Below are 22,541 nucleotides of genomic sequence, written 5' to 3'. Positions count from 1 at the left end.
TGTAGCTGTACAAACCAGCTAGTTTTGCTGCTTGATTTTGCTAATTGGTGAGTCTTACCATATTATGTTAATGTATTACCTTAATTATGAACACACTAGTTTGTAGTCAAACAGTTTTATCATTTTCTGCACGTTTGTTATTCTTCTTGTGACTGCGGATCCATGGCCCGCTGAGTGGCAAAAAGACTGAATGGCAGCAAATGCTGTGACAGAATGGACAGAACACACAAAACACCTCTTGTGATTGACTGTACAAACTGATCTGACAAGAAATCGGAGGTATATTTTTACAGGCTGCCTAAAGCTACAAAAATAAGCAGCAAATGAATCCCTGCAATTAAAAAAAAAAAAAAAACAATGGACTCCAAGCAGCTATCATGTTAATATGTTGAATTTTGCTGTAAAATCATACCCTATATATTGTATTGTTATCGTATTGACAACTCGTCAATTAAATATTTACCATCTTCTGCATACCTTTATGTTTTTAAATAACCATTGACAAAAATGACAAAAGTGTTTGGGCTGGACGACATGACGATATATTATAACATTGACATAAGTGATCACCCGGATTTAACTTATTTTGTATTTACAAAAGTGCTTTATGTATTTCCCTAGTGCAGGCACATACCTGTATAATGTCGGTTTGGTCAGTTCCCAGGATGCACGGATTTGGACATACTGGCCATACTCGGATGTAAACAACAGCATTGATGGCACAGTTAATGTACTACTGAATACATTGTTCTGCTAATTTATGCTGTATAAACCACTGGAAAACGTGTGGAAGCTGCTAAATCATATAGAGAAGACTTAGTAAGCAGGAAAGGGCACAATATTTTGACAGACTAAAGATATCAGCTTAATATTTCACCTACCTGACTGAAAATAATAAGAGCAAACACTAATGTTGTCAAGGTTTTTGCCCTGGAAATTCTGGTTCAGTTTGATCAACCACATACGCCTTTTGTTCCTCAAACACTTTTTTGAACTCTTCTCCTTGATTGTTAGAACTTTTGATGGTCTGTAGTACTTCAAATGTTTTTCCCAGTCCTACCGATTAATACACGACAATAATTGAACATTTTCAGCAGCAATAATTAACTAAATATACAAGTTTTCTTCGGTTCAGTGGCACTGTTTACGTTCAGTGCCACCAATATGGCCAATTGACGCCACGTCGTAAAAACGCTCTATATTCATAGACCACTGGGTCTTTGGTAAGCAGTAAACGGTCAGACTGTTTGCACTACAAACCAGTGTGTTCATTATTAAGATAATACATTAAAAGAATATGGTAAGACACCAATTTGCAATATCAAGCAGCAAAATAAGCTGTTTTGTACAGATAAAAATAGCTGGACATGGATGAGACTGGAAGCCAGACCCATAAAAATTTACAAGTGGCCATGTCTACTCTTATGGAAAGAAAAACTTGGATACCTTAAATATTTTATTTAAAATCAATGCTGTTGGCAGACACTTGGTCGTCCAGCAGATGCTGGGAAATACAGCTTTCTATTACGTATCATCATTATCAAAAACCATGAACACACATACTCAAGATAAAGTAAATTATTACACTGGAAAGAAATATGGCATTACAACATTGTAAAATCTTTTCTGAAAACCAGTTGAGAAAAGTAATGGCAAAAATTAACTTCTCATATCTCATCAGTGTTGGCTTAGTATTACTTACAGTTGAAGTCCAACATTTAGTGGGACTTTTCTGAAGAACAGCTGGCAGTTTAACTGTTCAGGACAAAAAAGGGCCTCATGAACAACACAGTATTAAGAATCAAGTGGATGCAAACTTTTAACCAAGGCCATTTTTATGAATTCAACTATTACTTTCTTTTGTGGACTGAACGTAAACATCTTTTATGCGAAATATCCTATTTAGGGTCAGTACTTTTGAGCTTTTTAGCTGTACAAAACAGCTCATGTTGCTGCTTGAAATTGCAAATTGATGTGCTTTGCCATATTTGAATGTATTATCTTTTTAAATTATGAACACACTGGTTTGTAGTGCATACAGTTTTACTGTACGTTATTCTTCTTCTCGTTCTTTTCCTATAATGGCTAATGAACGGGAAGTCTCACTCGTAGGCTTACTTGGGCAATCTTGATTCCATCTTCAAATAACAGTAACTGAAATCTAAAAGTACCATTCTTTTCTCCATTAAAAAATGGAAGAGTTTTGTTAGATATTTGATCCAGTAAAAGATGAAAAAAGGAAAGAGTCAGACTTCACTTGGTAGTATTAAATGTACTAGATGTTTTATTGGATTTGACCTTTCAGATACATGTTTCTACCAGTAGTTTTGTCCTGTCTTTAATTTCAATAATCACAGATCTGTCAGATGAACAGCCAATGGCTAACAGCAACAGCACACTGTCCCTCACCTTACACACACACTAACATACACACACATACAGACAACAAGTCCTGACACCGCTTCATCACATCTCCCGATAAACCAGCGTGGAACCTGCACACACCAAGCTCAATTGGTTGATTTAGAAGATAATGTGTGTTTCTCGAATTGGATATTAGGAGAACAAATTGTTGATATAACAAATAAAAGTTCAACTGTTAATGTAAATATACTAAAAACTTTAACTGGTGTGTTTCGGTTCATGTCGGCAGTTGATTTGATTCCAGAGATGCTGTTGAACATCATACTAATTTTCTGTGCAAAAACCTGATCGGAAATGGACTGACTTCTAGTGTGTTTCAGTTTTGTGAGTTCAAACATACAAGAGAGTCATTTTATACTGTATTTTAGTGTTTCTATCTTCCAAGATATGTCTTTATTTGTTGTATCAGATGTGGTGTTGTTTACATTTTCCCTAAAACACAGAAACTTAGAGTGTATTGAAAGATTTGGGGTTACTGTAGCAGTCAAGCACACAAAGACAGAGAACAAACAAGTGAGAGAGGAATGCCGATGTCAATCAAGCTCAAGTAGAAAATAAAATATAGAAACAAAGCCACCAAAACCACCTCCGTTAGTGATTAAAGAACAAAAAACAAGCACAATTATTAACAAAGCACGAGTGAAACAAGTCCTATGTTAAACAGAGTCGAGTGTGTGCACTGGGATCCAGCAACAGGTTCTGTGTGATCTGTGTAACCGTGTGTGACTGGAGGACAGGTTGAGGGGAAAGGCATGGATGTGAAGGATCGGTGGAGGGACGGCCTTTTTTTTTTAAATAGGCGAGCGTACATACTCCCTTTTTAGCGACAAAAGCTCCTTTCGAATCTACATAATGATTATGCAGCTGCCGGTTTTAGATATATATTAGACTTTATGTACACAGCCGTGTGAAATTACATGCAAAGATTATTATAGGAAATGGGGGCGTGATGTGGACATCTGTGAGTCTGGAAGGTGCTTTGTGTTTTCCTCATTGGGGAGAGAGAGACTCTTTGAAAGGAGGGCGGGAGAGGATGGTTGTGCATCTTGGTTGGGAAGAGAAGTAGTAGAACAAAATGGAAGATGTAGGAATGTGAGTAAAGAAGGTTTTGTTGATCAATAGTATGTCTCCCTTTCCACCCATCCTGCAAAAAGGACAAACAAACAGGAATCATTTTGAGTTTCATTTTTCATTCCTAATTAAATAGAAAGTCCTTAGTGCTGTCAAAATTAGCATGTTAGCACAGGCGATTAATGTTTCAAGTTAGTAACAGCATTAATAAGTGTGAAAAAATGTACAGGTGATGAGGAGCTTCAGTAGAACAACAGTGAACCGTTTTCAGATGAGATGTTGTCAGGCCATATGTCAGTAGAAATGAATGTGACCCTGGACCACAAAACCAGTCATAAGGTTAAATTTGACAAAACTGAGATGTATACATCATATGAAAGCTCAATAAATAAGTTTTCTATTGATATGTGGTTTGTTAGGATAGGACAATATTTGGCCGAGATACATCTATTTGAAAATCTGGAATCTGAGGGTGCAAAAAATCAAAATACTGAGAAAATCACCTTTAAAGTTGTCCAAATTAAGTTCTTAACAATGCACATTACTAATCAAAAATTACATTTTGATATATTTATAGTAGGAATTTCACAAAAAATCTTCATGGAACATGATCTTTACTTAATTTCCTAATGATTTTTGGCATAAAAGAAAAATCATTTTGACCCATACGGTGTATTTTTGGCTATTGCTACAAATATACCCCAGCGACTTAAGACTAAGGTTTTGTGGTCCAGGGTCACAAATGTGGCGGTGCAAAAGTCTGTATCATCTCATATGAAAGCTCTAATGAAACGAAAAGTACAGTGGTGTGAAAAAGTGTTGGCCCCCTTCCAGATTTTGTATTTTTTGCATGTTTGTCACACTTTAAGGTTTCAGATCAGATCAAACTAATTTAAATATTAATCAAAGATAACACAAGTAAACACAACATGCAGTTTTTTGAATGAAGTTTTTTTATTATGAAGGGAAAACAAAATCCAAACCTGTATGGCCCTGTGTGAAAAAGTGTTTGCCCCCTAAACGTAATAACTGGTTGGGCCACCCTTAGCAGCAACAACTGCAATCAAGCGTTTGCGATAACTTGCGATGAAGTCTGTTACAGCGCTTTGCAGGAATTTTGGCCCACTCGTCTTGGCAGAATTGCTGTAATTCAGCCACATTGGAGGGTTTTCGAGCATGAACCACCTTTTTAAGGTCATCTCAATAGGATTCAGGTCAGGACTTTGACTAGGACACTCCAAAGTCTTCATTTTGTTTTGCTTCAGCCATTCAGAGGTGGATTTGCTGGTGTGTTTTGGATCATTGTCCTGCTGCAGAACCCAAGTTTTCTTTAGCTTGAGGTCACGAACAGTTGGCCGGACATTGTCCTTCAGGTTTTTTTGGTAGACAGCAGATTTCATGGTTCCATTTATCACAGCAAGTCTTCCACAGGCCTGATAGTGGAAAAAATTCCTGAGCCTGAACTTTTTTTTCCCTTGCCCCCCGAGGTGAGTGGGGTGGAGGTACTATGTATGCGACGCACTTTTAACACATAACTTGTTGGTTCAGTTCAGTCAGATAAAGGTTTTTTTTTTTTTTTTTTACAAAAAAAGCTTATAGATTGGCATTTCAGCCTTTATCCCATTAAAATGAATAAATCAAGTATATAATGCATAACATTTATTTAAAACAATGTCCTAATTGTTTAGATTTTTAGAAAGCACATTAACTTCTTTCACATTTACAACTCTGTGTTTGCATAAAAAACATTGGTCGAGATTTGCAATAATCTGACCAAAAACAGCTAAAAATTTGGACGTGCAAATTAATTCTATGTCACGAGGGGGCGCTTTAGGAGCGCTGAAATATTACGGTTTCCCTAAGAATGGCTGAAAGCAAAGCAGCATTAACGCTGTTTTATCAGTCATGAAATGAAAATGCCAACGACACGTTTCTGAGGACAGTCGCTTCCCTTCAGATACATTCATATAAAGACAACAGTGCCGCGTTTTGACTTTGAAAGTGCAGTGAGCATATTTATTCAATGAAATCATTGCCTCTTAAAGTTTAATCCAGCTCTATCGCGATTCTGGTCTTTCCGTCCCCAACTGTAAGACCTCGTAAAATAATTAATCCTCTTCTTTTACTATTTAAAATATTTACCACTTTTTATGGCCTTAAATTTGATACAACTAAATTGAGTTTTAAGGACCCCATGAGCCCTCTACTTCAGGATAGCCGTCGGGCAGCCGGTCAAATAATGTTGGTAGCCCGACTGGAAAACCCAATAGCTCCGGGACGTCGGGCTAGCGATTTTGCGAGCCCTGTAAATATGCCTTTATCGAAATCCTTAATGTCTTCCCCTGGCGTCATAAACATATCCATGAATTACGGTTTGAGTTGCCAGTAGGAGACAATTGTACAGTATGGGAGCTAAAAACACCTTCGCGCATGGAGCATTGCCTTAACCTGTATCAATCTATTTGACAAAGACACAAGGCCCGCCCCTTCCCTACTTCTGATTGGCTCATCGGCTAGAATGTGACTTGTTTGAGTCGTTGAGCGTCAAGCTGCTCTCTGACCTGCACATCTCAGAGAAATGACAGATCAATATCCGCGAACCTGATTTTTTTTTTTCCCCGCAGCCACAGTACGCCGGAAATCCGGCGTGGTGCCGGAACGCTATCACCCCTGCTTCCAGGTCCAGAAGCAGCAAAACAGCCCCAGACCATCACACTACCATCACCATATTTTACTGTTGGTATGATGTTCTTTTTCTGAAATGCTGTGCTACTCTTACCCCAGATGTAATGGGACACACACCTTCCAAATTGTTAAACTTTTGTTTTGTCAGTCCACAGAGTACCTCGCAGGCAAGAGAGGAGTGCAGTTCTTTAGATGTTGTTGTGGGGTGTTTTGTGACCTCTTGGATGAGTCGTCCGTGTGCTCTTGGGGTAATTTTGGTCGCCTGGCCACTCCTGGGAAGGTCCACTGCTATTCCATGTTTTCGCCATTTGTGGATAATGGCTCTCACTGTGGTTCGCTGGAGTCCCAAAGCTTTAGAAATGGCTTTATAACCTTTTCCAGACTGATAGATCTCAATTACTTTCTTTCTCATTTGTTCCTGAATTTCTTTGGATCTCAACATGATGTGTAGCTTTTGAGGATCTTTTGGTCTACTTCACTTTGTCAGGCAGGTCTATTTAAGTGATTTCTTGATTGCAAACAGGTGTGGCAGTAATCAGGCCTGGGTGAGGCTAGAGAAACTGAACTCAGGTGTGATAAACCACAGTTATGTTTTAACACAGGGCCATGTGGGTTTGGATTTTTTTTTTTACCTTCATAAAAAAACTTTATTTAAAAACTGCATTTTGTGTTTACTTGTGTTATCTTTGTAATTCATATTTAAATTTGTTTGATGATCTGAAACATGACAAACATGCAAAAACATAAAAAATCAGGACACTTTTTCACACCATTGTATGCATGTCAGATCCATGTCATGTTCAGCAGCTGCAGGTCATAAAGTAAGTAGCAGCCAAATAAGCTATTAACACAGCTTTTGTACACTCTTAAAAATAAAGGTGCCTCACGATGCCATAGAAAAACCTTTTTTGTCGAAATGCTTCCATAAAGAACTTTTAACATCTGAAGATTCTGAGGTAAAGGTAATTATAAAAAGGTAAGAAATAGATGGTTCTTTAAAGAACCTTTGATTGAATGGTTCTTCTATGGCATCGCTGTGAAGAACCTTTTAAAGCACCTTTATTTTTAAGAGTGTAGCTTTAAGGATTCATCTATATTTAATTTAGTGTTTAATGTTTTCTGTACATTTCCTACTTGCTGATGGGCACAGGTAAATAGTGCGTTTATGTGAAGATTGTTTTAAAGGATTAGTTCACTTGAGGAAAACATCTCAGGATTTTTCTCCATATAGTGGACTTCTATGGTGCCCCCAAGTTTGAACTTCCAAAATGCAGTTTAAATGAAGCTTCAAAGGGTTCTAAATAATAATCACAATTTAGCAGTCCAGTTCAAGACAGTTAGGGTATGTTGAAATGCTCCCATCTCATTTTCTCCTACATTGCTGCAGAAGTATCTACCCAGTGATTGCAAGTGAACATGCAAAGAAGGTCAAACGCCCTTTACAAAAAAGGTAAAACAGAGATGTAGGAAGTTTGGGGAGAAAATTCGATTTAACTGCAGTGGTGGAAGTAACGAATTACAACTACTCACGTTAATGTAATTAAGTACATTTTTGGGGTATTTGTACTTTCATGAGTATAATTTTAAGTCTGTAATTTTACTTGTACTTGAGTACAAATTAATCTAAGTAATTTACTTTGTTATTAATTAGTAATTTACTAACTGTCATAAACCGGAATACACAGAGTAATGCAGAGCTAGACAAGGCGAGCATTTGAGGTTAAGAAGTATATAAATTAGGGCTGGATGGTTAATCGAAAAGAAATCAAAACCGAAATTCAGAATCTCTAACCGGCGTAAATTTCTCATGACGGTTGTTCAAAATATTCAACAAATAGCAATAAATAGTTTGTTTCCTTCAATTATTTTAAAATCACAAAGATAAGAAAGGCACTTTCATTAGAAAAAAATAGTATTTTTACACTACAACCTTTTAATGAACTATGAAAAATTAAAATTAATCAAGTTTTTTTTAGAAAATAACCAATCATTCCACTAGATAAGACCCTTCTTCCTCGGCTGGGATCATTTAGAGGCCTTTGAAGCTGCATTTAAACTGCATTTTACTGCATCAAACTCAGGGCACCATAAAAGTCCACTATATGGAGAGAAATCCTGAAATGTTTTCCTCAAAAAACATAATTTCCTCACGACTGAAGAAAGAAAGACATAAATATCTTGGATGACAAGGGGGCGAGTAAATAATCTGTACATTTTTGTTCTGGAAGTGAACTAATCCTTTAAGTCTTTTATTAAAGTCAATTATTAAGTCTAATAAATGTTAAAATTGATCATTCTCAATTATACTGTAATGTTGAACGGCTATAGTCAATAGTTAAATATTAGGATAAAAAGAACAATTTTCTAGAGACATCAGTAAAATTGGCATCAGTAATACTATATTGCAAATATTAAAAATATTCAGTCTTTAAGTTATTTGTAAATTGATTTGAAGACAGAATGTGAAATTATTGCAATATAAAAGTATATTTAAAAACTTTAACATTAATCACGGTTGATTAAACTGATTGCGATTAATTAAATTTTTACAGATCTGGTTTTGACAGCACTAGTTTTATTGTATCCCTGATTCAATCAAAGACATTTAATGACCTAATTCAGGCTCTTTATGCAAAACATGCTCATAAAAAGAGTGTAATTTTGTGTGTGTGTCTTTGGGACAGTATGGAGGAACACGTACCACCGGGGTTCCGGCGCAGGAGCAGCTTTCGGACCTCATCATACACAAAGATTAAGAAACTGTATGGGAAAGCACAGAACCACCAGCTCGGCCTGGAGATGAGAGAAACAAATGAGAACAGAGAATATTTTAAATTGCAGAACACTATTGAGTACCATATACAGATTATGAAGTATTAACTTTTGTGTCTACAGCCAAAGACTATAGCTATATAAAGATGATTCGCTCCTGATACTTATGAATGGGAGAAACTGCAATGCACAGTATGGCGGAATAGTCCCGCCTTTTAAATTAAAGAGCCAATCACTAATTGATAACGTTACTGCTTCACTGCAGCTGCCGTTAGAAGCTCTGAATCCCACAGAAACCTGAGACTCACGCTTATGACTGCACATGCACATTGGCTGGTCTATTCTGGAAAATAAGCTTTGTAAATGCAATTTGAACATAAAAGAGCAAAATTCATGGGGCAAAAAAACTAAATACGGAGAAAATCGTCTTTAAAGTTGTTCTTAGCAATGCATATTAAGCAAAAACTGAGTTTCGATATATCTATGGTAGGAAATTTCAAAATATCTTCATGGAACATAATCTTATATCCTAATAGTTTTTGGCATAGAAAAAGCAAAAAAAAAAAAATCGATAATTTTGACCCCTAACAATGTATTTTTGGCTATTGCTACAAATATATATGTGCTACTTAAGAACAGGTGTCACAAATGTGTTAAATGTTTAAATGTGTTTATGTGTATTTACTGACCTAATAATTAAATTGATTATTTACTAATAAAATTAATCATGAAATCTCAATCAATTTCTGTTTGTTTTGATTATTTTGCTGTATGATTCTTGATTCTTTGAATGTTAATTTTCATATTAATACATCTGTGCATTTTTACACCCCTTATTCAAGAAACACGATGAGAACAAATTCCTATCTAAATGTTTATAAATATGCTTTTATCTAAAATTCACATTTATGCAAATATTTTTTTCTCATGTTTTATGAAGAAGGCATTTCTAAGTTGTACACTCACTTTCCCATAATGTTTTAAAATATTTTTACAAATTAAATAACTGTATTCTGTTTTAATACACTTTAAAACAAAATGTATTCCTATGATGGCAAAGCTGAATTTTTATTTGGGTCTTCAGTATCACATTATGCTTGCATCGTGGTACTCTTGTGAATGGCAGCAGAGACTGACATGGAAGAGAAGAAATCGCTGAATAAGGTTGTTATTTTTGTTTTCTTTGTGCACAAAAAGTACAACTGATGTCACATGGACTATTTTAACAATGTCCTTACTATCTGGGCCTAGAATGTGTCAGTTGCAATGCTGTCTATGCAGCCTCAGAAAGTGTTTGGATTTTATCAAATATATTTGAATTTGTGTTCTAAAGAGGTACAAAGGTCTCACGGGTTTGGAACAACATGAGGGTGAGTAATTAATAACAGAATTTTTATTTTTGCATGAACTATCCCTTTAAGCATTTATTAATATTTTCATAACAATGAAGTCTTTACTGTCATTTTTGGTATTCTATTAATTAAAAAAAAACTGGTGGAACTGGATGTGTACTTTAATTAAGATCAGAGAAGTTTCTTATAAGCTTATTCCCAGATTTTATCCAGCAAATCATTATTTACAAAAATGTCAAAAAGGGATAAATATAAATTGTATTTTTTGTAATGAATATGAGGAAACTGGATGCAGTTATTTTGGCATTGTACATACTAGTGTTGGGTTGAGTCCACCTAAGTCGAGTCCAAGTCAAGTCCGAGTCTTTAAACATTCGAGTCCGAGTCCAAAATGGGCCGAGTCGGACTCAAGTCCAAGTCCAAATGGGTCGAGTCCGAGTCCAACTAAACCCTACTGTTTGTCAGATTCTTAACCTTGTTTTAACCTTTACAACTAGAATAAGGCAATGACAATTTAAATGTAACAAAAGCAAACCTCTATTGAATATTGCCATTTTGATTTTTGATTTCACACCATCTCATAATTAGTGTCCTGCTTATAGCTTATGCATTGTGACATATTTCAGAGTGAAATAGCTTTTAGAATGTGAAAAATTATAGGGCAGGACAGAACTTAACTTTATTTGTTGTTATATAGTAAATGTATAAATTCAAAGGAGTGGGTAGGAAGCTTAGTCAATGAGACCTGAGGAGCAAAGAAAGCACGTTTTTATGGCAACTATTTTTGTTTGTTATTTGTCTTTCTATCGTTTTTCTTTGTCTTTTCTTATTTTTGATAACATGTTATATGTTATTGTTCTTTGAAAACTTGTAACTGCAAAATACATTTTCATGTATGCATTTGTGCACATGTGTGTGTTAAACTCACTTGAGCGGATACATCCTGAGGGCCACATCCATGCCCGGGCAGTATGAGAGGAATGCAGCGAGAGCTGTTTCTTCAAACAGTCCAAAGATCAGAATCTTATTCCTGAAACAGATCTACAGTTAGATCAAATGTTCTCTTGAATACAAACACATAAATGTACATACGCTTCCGGAACTCACTTCATGCCCTGCTGGAATACTGAGTTGCGTCTAGTCTTGCAGATGATGACATCAGCCCACTGTACAACCACAATACTGACAAAGAATGCTGTGTGACATGTAAACTCGACAATCTTCCTCTGCTCGTATGTCTAGGGAACATGAACACAACATCTTACAACATGCAAGGAAACAACTCTGAACCTTGAGACATGTATAACACCTAATTACTTTCACAACACATTAAAACACTCACCCACTGCTGTCCGTAACTGTCCTCCAGGTCGTTAAATGACCGGTCATCCCAGTTGAGTCTGATACCCACAAGCAATGAAGGCAGGAAGCCATTCTCAGCCAAAATCACAAAGTAGGCGAAGAAACCACCCAAAGCCTGGATCATACCTACACACACAAACACATGCTTACTTTTTTGCTGCAGATGCCTGTACAATATTAAGATTCATTACAGTTATGATACAATAGTTACACATTGTTTCATTTGTTTTCAGACAAGTTCGTAATTTGTGACCAGTCCTAAGTTGTATATATGTAAAATTATCCAACAATACATTGTATGGGACAAAATTATACATTTTTCTTTTATGCCAAAAATCATTAGGATTTAAAGTAAAGATCATGTTCCATGGATATATTTTGAAAACTGCCTACCATAAATATATCAAAACTTACTTTTTGATTAGTAATATGCATTGTTATGGACTTAATTTGGACAACTTTAAATGCAATTTTCTCATTATTAAGATTTTTTTTGCACCCTCACACTCCAGATTTTTAAAAAAGTTGTATTGCGAAATATTGTCCTATCTTAACAAATGTATTTATACAGCTTTCAGATGATGTACAAATCTTAATAAAAAAAAAAAGACCCGTATGACTGGTTTTGTGGTCCAGAGTTAGTAGCACAGCTAAGAGTTTCAAAGTAGTTTGAGACTAACCAATTTGTCCGTAAGCAATGCTAATGAGACGCTCGTTGACAAGCTTGTCTCTCAGAGGGTTCCTGGGTTGCCTCTTCATGATGTCACTCTCAGCAGCCTCATAAGCTAGGGAAATAGCAGGTACCTGCAGGAAGAGAAAAAAGTTTTTTGTGTATAAGTAAACTTTGTTCATGTTTGTGTGAGTGCATATGGGTGTGTGTAAGAAGGTTGAATGTCAAGTGTGAGAGTGTTTCATTATTTTTCATTTTAGTGCTGACCATGTCAGTTCCCAGGTCGATGCAGAGGATGGTAATGGTGCCCAAGGGCAGAGGGATGTTGACGATAATGAAGAACAGGAAGGGGGTGATCTCAGGGATGTTGCTGGTCAGGGTGTACGCAATGGACTTCTTCAAATTATCAAAAATAAGTCGGCCTGCAAGAGAAGAAAAATGTATTTACATATGTTGTTTGAGAACATCAGTCCTGTCCTCCAATTCACTAGCCTGTCTTACTTACCTTCTTCGACTCCAGTAACAATGGAGGCAAAGTTGTCATCCAGCAGAATCATGTCAGCAGCCTGTTTAGACACATCAGACCCTGAAATGCCCATAGCAACACCGATATCAGCCTTCTTCAGGGCTGGAGAGTCATTCACACCATCGCCTGTTACAGCCACAATAGCTCCCTAAGTAAGAGACAAATAAACACGACAGGTATAGCAAGGTATTATCAAGACATTATTAAAAAGACAAAGGACTTTTGGAGAAATGAGGAACACAAACTAGGACTGCCCTCAAGTAAATATTTTTCTGGTCATCTAGTAGTTGTTCATTTTAAGAAATTTAGATGTAAAATGTGGCCATGTAAAGTTGCTACTACTTACAAATTTCATATGATAAGCCATGTTTGAGGTCAATGAATGATAGGTGAGCTTTTGGATGTCAGGCCCGATGTATTACTACATAGACTATTAATGATCTGTATGTCATGGACTAGGTGACTTTGCTACTTTTTGTCTATTTAAAAAAATCTTTTGCGACTAAGTAACTAATAAACAGGGTTTCTGCAGATATGAACAAGTGAAATTTAAGACTTTTTAAGACCTTTTTAATACCACCTTATATGAAATTTAAGACCTAAACCTGTAATGGAAATAGATATTATATTACATGCATATGTGATATTTAATGTGTTTAATGTAAAAAGTAAGCAAAATTTCATGGCTGTCATAAATTAAATTTATTACTACGATATACAGTGAACTTTCCATATCAGCAGATAATATTCCACACAAAATATCCCCATAAAAGTACCACTAGAAATATCTGATGTAAAAAAAAAAATTCTGAAGCGATTTTTTTTTTTTACTTTTGAAATGTATGCGTACCTTTGAAATTTATTTTATGAATTTATCAATAAATTCTAAATGTCTGTTAGCAGTGAGATTACATAATTTACACTGCAAAATTAAAAGTGAGATTAATGTTTTAAATACATTTATTGATTTATAAATATATATATTAGACATGTTATACAAATACTGCGATTCTGTCTGAAGACGCAGTAACTTCCACAGAGGGAGAAAAAAATCTACAGTTGTTAGCAACTGGCCTTAGACAAGCCCTATATTCAGTTTTTCCAAGCCCAGTATCGCTAAACTTGCACTTCCTCATAGCTAAAAAATAAATCCATTTGACTTCTGCGGTACAATCCGAGAGAGACTCGCGCCAATAACAGAAAGCTGATTGGCTATTGCATGCTGGTCTCATTTGTAGTTTAAATTCAGCAAATTATATTTGGACTAGTGAAATAAAGAACTACAACACCACGGAAACAACAAAAAGAGAATTTAAATGAGCATTAGAGGTAGCATTACATGGACATCGGAAAAATAAGACCTGTGTAAAATTATTTAAGACCTAGAACAGCGAATTTAAGACTTTTTAAGGCCTAAAATTTTGATTTTTAAATTTTAGACTTTTTAAGACTTTTTAAGACCCCGCGGAAACCCTGAATAAAACTTGATTAGTCGACTTTTGGGGACAGCCCTACCACAAACCACATTGAAGGCTAGGATTTGCATTTACCTGTCGCTGGCAACCCTCTACAATGATGAGTTTTTGCTGAGGAGACGTCCTGGCAAACACAATCTCAGTGTGGTTCCGCAGAACTTCATCTATTTGATCCTGAGAATAGTCCTTCAGATCTGTTCCATGAATCACACATGCTTTGGCATCCCTAAAACACACAAACAATAAATACTGTGTGAATATGTGTTTGTAGTAAAAATGACTTTGTCCACCAAATTTTTGCAGGAAAAAATCAATTGAGAATTTTGTGTGTTAGTGAAATATTTTCTGCTTGAATTGGAAGTGACTTCTGTGTGAGCTGTACTTTATTAATTGCGACATTAATGACAGACAATGGATCCTTTTTTGCACATGAAATTTTGCTAATGTGAATGCACCTTAAAGGGATAGTTCATCCAAAATTGAAAATTCTGTCACTAATTACAACGCAACTACCACATTCAAGGCCCAGGAAGGTAGTAAATTGTAGCATTTTTAAAATATTCCAAGTGACATCAGCAGTTCAAGCTTAAATTTATGAAGCTACAAGAATACTCTTTGTGTGCTAACAAAAAAAACCAACAACTTTAACAATTCTTATCTTCTGTGTCATTCTCCACCACCATTTATGAGAGTATCACGTCATATTGTTGAATTAGTTCTTTTTTTTTTTTCTTTGCACACAAAAATAATTTTTGTAGCTTCATAAAATTATGGTTGAACCACTAATTGGACTATTTTACTGAGTCCTTACTACCTTTCTGGACCTTGAACTTAGTAGTTGTGTTTCTGTCTATGCAGGGTCAGAAATCTGTGTGTGTGGGTGCATTTACAGTGCTGGTCATTGTATTACCTGGGATTGACCTGACTGACAGGGATGTTGAGGCGGGCAGCGATGTCTTCCACAGTCTCGTTACCCTCTGAGATGATGCCTACACCCTTAGCAATGGCCTTGGCAGTGATGGGGTGATCTCCGGTCACCATGATGACCTTGATTCCAGCAGAGCGGCACTTTCCTACGGCGTCAGGCACAGCAGCGCGGGGCGGGTCGATCATTGACATCAGTCCCACAAAGCAAAGGTTGTCTGTCTGGAAATTCACATCATCTGTGTCAAAGGCAAAGCCTTTGGGGTACTGGTCCTCGGGCAGTAAGAGATGGCAGAATCCTGTGGAAAGAAGGCAAGTTTACACACATTTGTAATAATATATGATTATGTTTTTTAAATGTTTTAAATGATATTTCTTATGCACGTGAAGACTGCATTTATTTAATGAAAAATACAGTAATATTCTGAAATGTTCCATAGTACAATTTATATATATTTTCAAATGCAATTTATTCAATTTGGCAAAAAAAAAAAGAAGAAAAGAATTATTTTGATGCACATACTTCGATATAATACATTTTTATGTACTCAGTTTTAAGGCAGTTATACTTTATAACCATTTATTTATCATAAAGGGTTTTATTTTGCAACAATGATACATTTTCCTGCTTATTACACAGCTGCTCAAACTCCCATAAATGGAACATAAATATTTAACATTTAAAATAATTGATTTAATTGAGGAAAGAAAGCACTGTGCTAATAAAATGTAAAAAAATGAACAATGGTCAGTTATACAGTTTAGCACCCATTATACAAAAATTTAAAATTTTGAATGCTGTGACTGGCCACTCAGATTTGAGTATTATTGAGTGCTGTGTAATAGGGCTGTGTGCTATTGAAGACAAACGCGATATATGTTTCTTTTTGTGAGAAGAAAGCACCCCTACAACAACTTCTGAAAGTGAATGGTGGTGTTTTACTCTAGCATTACATAAAAATGTAATTTTAACACTAGTGTAATAATTTTAACATCAGTTTAGGAACTGAATAATCAAAAGGAAAAATTAAACACTGCTTAGTCTTTACTCTATGAATTCACTGATTCTTATTTAAGTTACAAAAGTTATTTAGGCAAGAGGAGTGAGTGATTTTCTCTTTGTCTTTTGTTAATTGCCCCAAATATTGCAAGCTGTATCGATATGCATATTGCGATATCTCAATAATTTCAATGTATTGCACAGCCCTACTGTGTAATAATATCATATATACACACCCAGCACTCGCTCCCCAAGTCCCCCAAGCTCTAGGTAGGCATTCTGGAAGGCCTCCTTCAACTCCTCATCCATGGGCTGCTCTTTACCCTGAATTATTATGGTGGAACAACGTTCTAGGATGCGCTCTGGGGCCCCCTTCATCACCAACAGGTAACGGTTATCATTGGGGTCTTCTGTCTCATGGATGGACAGCTGGGGAAATATGGAAAAAGACACTTAACTAAACTTATCTAAGCTTGTGATTACACACTGTCTCTATGCTGCAGAGGTGTGACAGACACTTTATTATCCACATTTGTCTTGAATAAAAGCATTTCAGGTTTACATTAAGTTTTAGTTTTATCAGAACCAAACAATATTTATTTCCACTGTTTCTACAAGAACGACAATATTTGCAGTACACATTTTGTGCTATTATTGTTTGTTTGTTGAACCTTAGCTTTTCCATTCCAATAACTGATGACAAACCTGGTATTTGTTGGTAGAGTTGAATGGGATTTCGGCTACTTTCTTGTTCTTCTCTCTCATCATCTTGACAGAGCCACAGGACAGCTCGATACACTTGAGCAGGGCGGACTCAGAAGCATCACCCGCCACATCTCTCTTTAGGATGGGCAGAGAGTCTTGTCCCCCCTTAAACACAGCCCTGTTGCACAGAGCCGCCACACGGGCCAGAGATACCCATGTCACTGAGCTCTTGTCAAATGATGCACCTGCAGAAAGAGACCAACTTAAACTCTGAAGGGAAAAACTGGTTTCGTAAAGTAGACAAGACTGGATCATCATTAGAAGAAAAGAACAAACCAGACTGATCTTCAGTGGTGTCGGCTTCATGGATTTGGTTGTCGAACCACATGTGTGCGACAGTCATTCGATTCTGGGTTAGAGTTCCAGTCTTGTCAGAGCAGATAGTTGAGGTGGATCCTAGTGTCTCTACAGCTTCGAGATTCTTAACCAGACAGTTCTTCTTAGCCATACGCTTGGCCGTCAGAGTGAGACACACCTGAGATTAAAGAGACATTGGAGAGACATTAATAACATTACATTATGGAATTACATTTTTTTTACAGTTTGTTCCAATTTGTTTAAACTATTGTGGTAAGAAAGGAATATTTGAAAAAATAATTTCATTGCCTAATGATTATGAACTGATCATTTTAAATAATAAATACATTTAAAATAATTATTACAAAATGTGTTTACACAGACTTTTTACAGTCAAACCAAACAATATTCAGACATAATTTTTGGTATTTTTATTACTAGTGGGTGGAGGACACTATAGTTTATGTAAGTGAGCATAGCAAAATAAAGTCAACTATGACATATTGTACCCAAAAAAACCTTCATACAGTGGACAACCAGTAAAACTGATTCAACAAAAAACAATTCAGGACCTAAAATTTGATTTGACACTTTAACCTGACCATGATTTGTTACATACAGTTGAGGTCTAAAGTTTACATCCACCTTTCAGAATCTGCAAAATGTTGATTATTTTACTAAAATTAGAGGGATCATACAAAATGCATGTTACTGTTTATTTAGTACTGACATGAATAAAATATTTCACATAAATTATGTTTACATATAGTTCACAAGAGAAGATAATAGTTGAATTGATAAAAATTACCCAGTTAAAAAGTTTACATTCCCTTGATTCTTAATACAGTGTTATTTCCTCAATGATTCACAGCTGTGTTTTTTTGTTTAGTGATAGTTGTTCACAAGACCCTTGTTTGTCCTGAACAATTAAACTGCCTGCAGTTCTTGAGAAAAATCCTTCAAGAGCTGGGGGTGAAAACTTTTGAACAGAATGGAGATGTGCATATTTTTCTTATTTTGCCTAAATATCAAATTTGTTCATTTAGTACTGGCCTTCAAAGGATACAGCAGATAGTTACATGTTTCTCAGAAGACAAAATAAGTTAAATTTACCCTAATCTTCAAATCTTTCCCCAGCTCTTAATGCATGGTTTTTCCTTCCTGAGAATCACTGAGCGTTTGAACTTTCTGTAATAGTTGCAAATAGTTGTCCTCAGTGTGAAAAGATGGATCTCAAAATCATACAGTCATTGTTTTAAAGGGTTCAAATACACAAAATGCTGGAAAACCAAAGAATTTATGGGACCTGAAGGATTTTTCTTGAAGAACAGCAGTCAGTTTAACTGTTCAGGACAAACAAGGGACCCATGAACAAATATCACTAAACAAACAAAAAAAAAACACAGTTGTGGATCATTCAGGTAACAACACAGTATTAAGAATCAAGTGTATGTTTACTTTTGAACGGGGTAATTTTTAGAGGCCAAGCACCGAAGGTGCGATGGCACCTATTGTATCCGTTAGATTTCTTCCTATTATTATTATTATTCTTCCGCCATTGCGTCTATGGCAGCCCATAGAACCGCTTGTGGGAAAGTTGTATAATTTGGCACACTGATAGAGGGCAGTCTGAAATGTCACCATAGCCAATTTGGAGTCTCTAACTCAAACTCTCTAGCGCCACCACTTGTCCAAAGTTGCACTTTCTTTTTGCTAAAAAATTCTTTTTTTCTCTGAATCCTTGGGTCATGCCGAGTCGAATGAATACCAAAATTCAGAAATCGTAAGGTTTATTTTTTTCTATAATTAGTTGTTTGAAAAACCTACTTTTTCGAACTCGTCCTAGACGGTTTGTCTGATTTTCACCAAAATTGGCTCAGATCATCTTCAGACCATGTTGGCACAAAGTTATGGAATTCAAGTTGATTAGTCAAACCGTTCTCGAATAACACGCAAATTAATTCTACGAAAAGCATGCAAAAATGGATGTGAGGCCATATCTCCGCAACGGTTTGTCATATTGAGACCAAACTTGGTTTGTGTTATAACAAGCATGACCTGAGGCTACCTGCAGTGTTTCATCACAGTGCCACCTAGTGGTCAGAAGACTGGCTATTTTTGCTTATAAATTTTCAATGGTTTAGCCAAAAATCTTGAAACTGGTCTTGTTAGATTCGGAGGGGCATGCCGAGTTGAACCATATCCAATTTTCCCATGTCAGCCATTTTGGGCGTCTGCCATTTTGAATTTTGTTATAAAATGCTATATTTCACGAACACATTGATGAATCGTTACGAAACTCGGTATGTATCTTCGTCACCATGCCCTGAGAGTACTGAAAAAGTTTAGTTTCAGCACCTTGTGGTCAAATGTTATAAGGAAATTTAGAAAAATGCTAATAACTTATGTGAAAAATGGCTTATTGTAATGAAAGTGATCTCACAATATTCCTTGGGTAAGGCCGAGAACATTGATACCAATTTTGCCAAAATTGGCCTAACTTCCTGTCCGCCATTTTGATTACTGTAGAAAACCTACTTTTTCGAACTCCTCCTAGACCGAGTCTGATTTTCCCCAAATTTGACTCAGATCATCTTCAGACCATGCTGACAAAAAGTTATGGATTTCGTGTCGATATTTGAAGCCGTTTTCATTTAACGCATCAACGAATTTGCTGAAAAGATGCCAAAGTGCATCTGAAGCTGTATCTCTGCAAAGCTTTGAGATATTTGCACCAAATTTTGTATGTGGCATTGTCACCTCACAGTGATTACACCACATCAATTTGGTAACAGCGCCGCCTATTGGTCAAGAGTAATAAACCATTCATTAACCATTGATTATGAAATTTCCAAAAATGCTAATAACTGTAGATAGCATTAGCCTATTGTAATTAAACTGGTCTCAAAATATTCCTTGGGTCATGCCGACAACATAAAAACCAATTATACCACAGTTGGCCAAACTTCCTGTCTGCCATTTTGATTCATGTTGAAAACCTACTTTTTCGAACTCCCCCTAGACCGTTTATCTGATTTTCACCAAAATTGAATCAGATCATCTTCAGACTGTACTGACAAAAAGTTATGGATTTCATGTTCATGGATCAAACCATTTTTGTACAGCACCGCTACAAATTTTAGGCTTTATGCCAAATTGACTCTGAGGCTTTATCTCTGCATTGCTTTGACATAATGACACCAAACTTTGAGTGTTCCTTTGTCACCTCACACTAAACACACCACATTGATTTGATAACAGCGCCACCTGTTGGTCAAACGTAATAAGCCATTAAATCATATCAGTAGGCGCTCTACATTATTTTGACTAAAATCATCTTAAAATGGCTTCCTTTCACTCATTGTTGCAGTTGATCTTATGTTCCATGCCATCCTTAGCTCCTCATTTTCCCTTTAAATGCTTGGCCCCATAATTGCTGCTTGCAGCTATATTTTATAAATGTAACTATTATTTTCTCTTGTGGACTAGCCTATATGTAAACATCTTTTATGTGAAATATCTTATTCAGGTTGGTACTAAATAAATAGAAACCTGCATTTTGTATGATCCCTCTAATTTTGGTAAAATAATTAATAATAATTAATAACATTTAGCAGATTCTAAAGGGGGGATGTAAACTTTTGACCTCAACTGTACCTTTCTATCAAAGTTATCTGCCATTACCAAGATTAATTTATTCTGACACAGATTAATTCCTGAGTTCTTGCCATATTTTGTTACCATCTTCTACAGCGAATAAACTGTGATAATGTGAGGTGTCTGAATAAATTTTGGTTTGGTTTTATAAGCTTACAGTTGAACCAATGATGTCACATGGACTATTTTAATGATGTCCTTACTACCTTTCTTGGTCTTGAATGTGGTAGTTGCATTGCTGTCTATGCAGGGTCAGAAAGATTTCATCAAAAATATCTTAATTTGTGTTTTGAAGATAAACGAAGGTTCGTTATGGGTTTGAAACAACATTAGGGTGAGTAATTAATGACCAAATTTTCATTTTTGGCTGAATTAACCCTTTTAGTTGGGAATCAGACTACCTTGGTTGTACTGAATGTTTTTAATTCACTAAAAAGATGCTTAGATGACTGCATATGCTCACAGTGACAGTAGCAAGCAGACCCTCAGGCACATTAGCAACGATGATTCCAATGAGGAAAATGACGGCCTCCAGCCAGGAGTATCCTAAAATGATTGACAAAATAAAGAAAGAGAGCCCTAGGAAGACGGCCACGCCTGTAATGATGTGAATAAAGTGCTCAATCTCCCTGGCGATGGGGGTTTTCCCTGTCTCCAGTCCTGAGGTCAGCGTGGCAATGCGGCCCATCACAGTCCGATCGCCGGTGCAGACCACAATACCACGAGCAGTGCCTGGTAGAGAAACAGAAAACATCACACCTCTAATCTTGAATTTTACATACGTTAGACAGGTTCAACACTTCACTGTAGCAAATCCAGCACCTTCCACACAGTTAGTGGAGAAGAAAGCGATGTTACGGGTTTCCAGAGGATTGTCATGAGTGCAGTCAGGTGATCTGGTCTGAGGTTCTGATTCGCCCGTGAGGGAGGAGTTATCCACCTATGTATGATGTCAGAGACACACAGTTGTCAAATAGGTACAATACATGTGTGCTTCTTTACAAATTACTGAAGTTTATAAACCACATACCTTGCAGCCATGAGCAGAGATGATTCTAAGGTCAGCTGGGATTCGGTCTCCACCTTTGACCTCGACCAGGTCGCCTGCTACCACTTCCTCAGCGTTGATCTGTAGCTTTTCTCCTTCGCGGATTACTAATGCTTGCTGTTGATAAAAAGAGTGTTAATTCTTCTGACTGTTTCTTTGTGTTTCTGTGTCTCTTAAAGGATTCGTTCACTTGCTGAATAAAAATGTCATCCAAGATGTTCATGACTTTCTTTCTTCAGTAAGATATTAAGGTTTTTGAGGAAAACATTTCAGGATTTTTCTCCATAAAGTGGGCTTCATTGGGGAACAAAATGGGGATTTTGAAGTTTTTTGAGGAGGTTTTTTGCCCTACCGTACCTTTTTGAAGAACTAACCTCACTTGAGCTTTCCAACATGATTATGTAATTCATGAAGTCACATATGTGAATCGCAGAGCTAGTGCAAGAAGAGCATTTGTGATTTGAAAGTATATAAGTTTTTATTTCTTTTTAGAAAATGATCAATCGTTTAGCT

General features: G+C 36.3%; 1 protein-coding gene across 1 annotated transcript in view; it reads right to left on the bottom strand.

The window, feature by feature from the left end:
• Positions 1-2,261: 2,261 nt before the first annotated feature.
• Positions 2,262-22,541, bottom strand: part of atp1a3b (ATPase Na+/K+ transporting subunit alpha 3b) — a 40,331-nt gene continuing 20,051 nt past the window's right edge. Inside the window, exons 7-22 of the mRNA XM_073846566.1 lie at positions 22,011-22,145; positions 21,803-21,920; positions 21,444-21,712; positions 17,303-17,501; positions 16,967-17,211; positions 16,498-16,690; positions 15,248-15,560; positions 14,413-14,563; positions 12,842-13,010; positions 12,604-12,758; positions 12,347-12,470; positions 11,647-11,792; positions 11,412-11,542; positions 11,233-11,334; positions 8,882-8,973; positions 2,262-3,568 (exon numbers count right to left, since the gene is read on the bottom strand). Of these exons, the coding sequence (XP_073702667.1) occupies positions 3,540-3,568; positions 8,882-8,973; positions 11,233-11,334; positions 11,412-11,542; positions 11,647-11,792; positions 12,347-12,470; positions 12,604-12,758; positions 12,842-13,010; positions 14,413-14,563; positions 15,248-15,560; positions 16,498-16,690; positions 16,967-17,211; positions 17,303-17,501; positions 21,444-21,712; positions 21,803-21,920; positions 22,011-22,145 (2,571 nt within the window). The 3' untranslated portion in view covers positions 2,262-3,539. The remainder of the gene's footprint in view (positions 3,569-8,881; positions 8,974-11,232; positions 11,335-11,411; positions 11,543-11,646; positions 11,793-12,346; positions 12,471-12,603; positions 12,759-12,841; positions 13,011-14,412; positions 14,564-15,247; positions 15,561-16,497; positions 16,691-16,966; positions 17,212-17,302; positions 17,502-21,443; positions 21,713-21,802; positions 21,921-22,010; positions 22,146-22,541) is intronic.

This window comes from Garra rufa, chromosome 9 (genome assembly GCF_049309525.1).
Source record: "Garra rufa chromosome 9, GarRuf1.0, whole genome shotgun sequence".
Lineage (NCBI taxonomy): Eukaryota > Metazoa > Chordata > Actinopteri > Cypriniformes > Cyprinidae > Garra > Garra rufa.
This window is presented reverse-complemented; position numbering and strand designations above follow the sequence as displayed.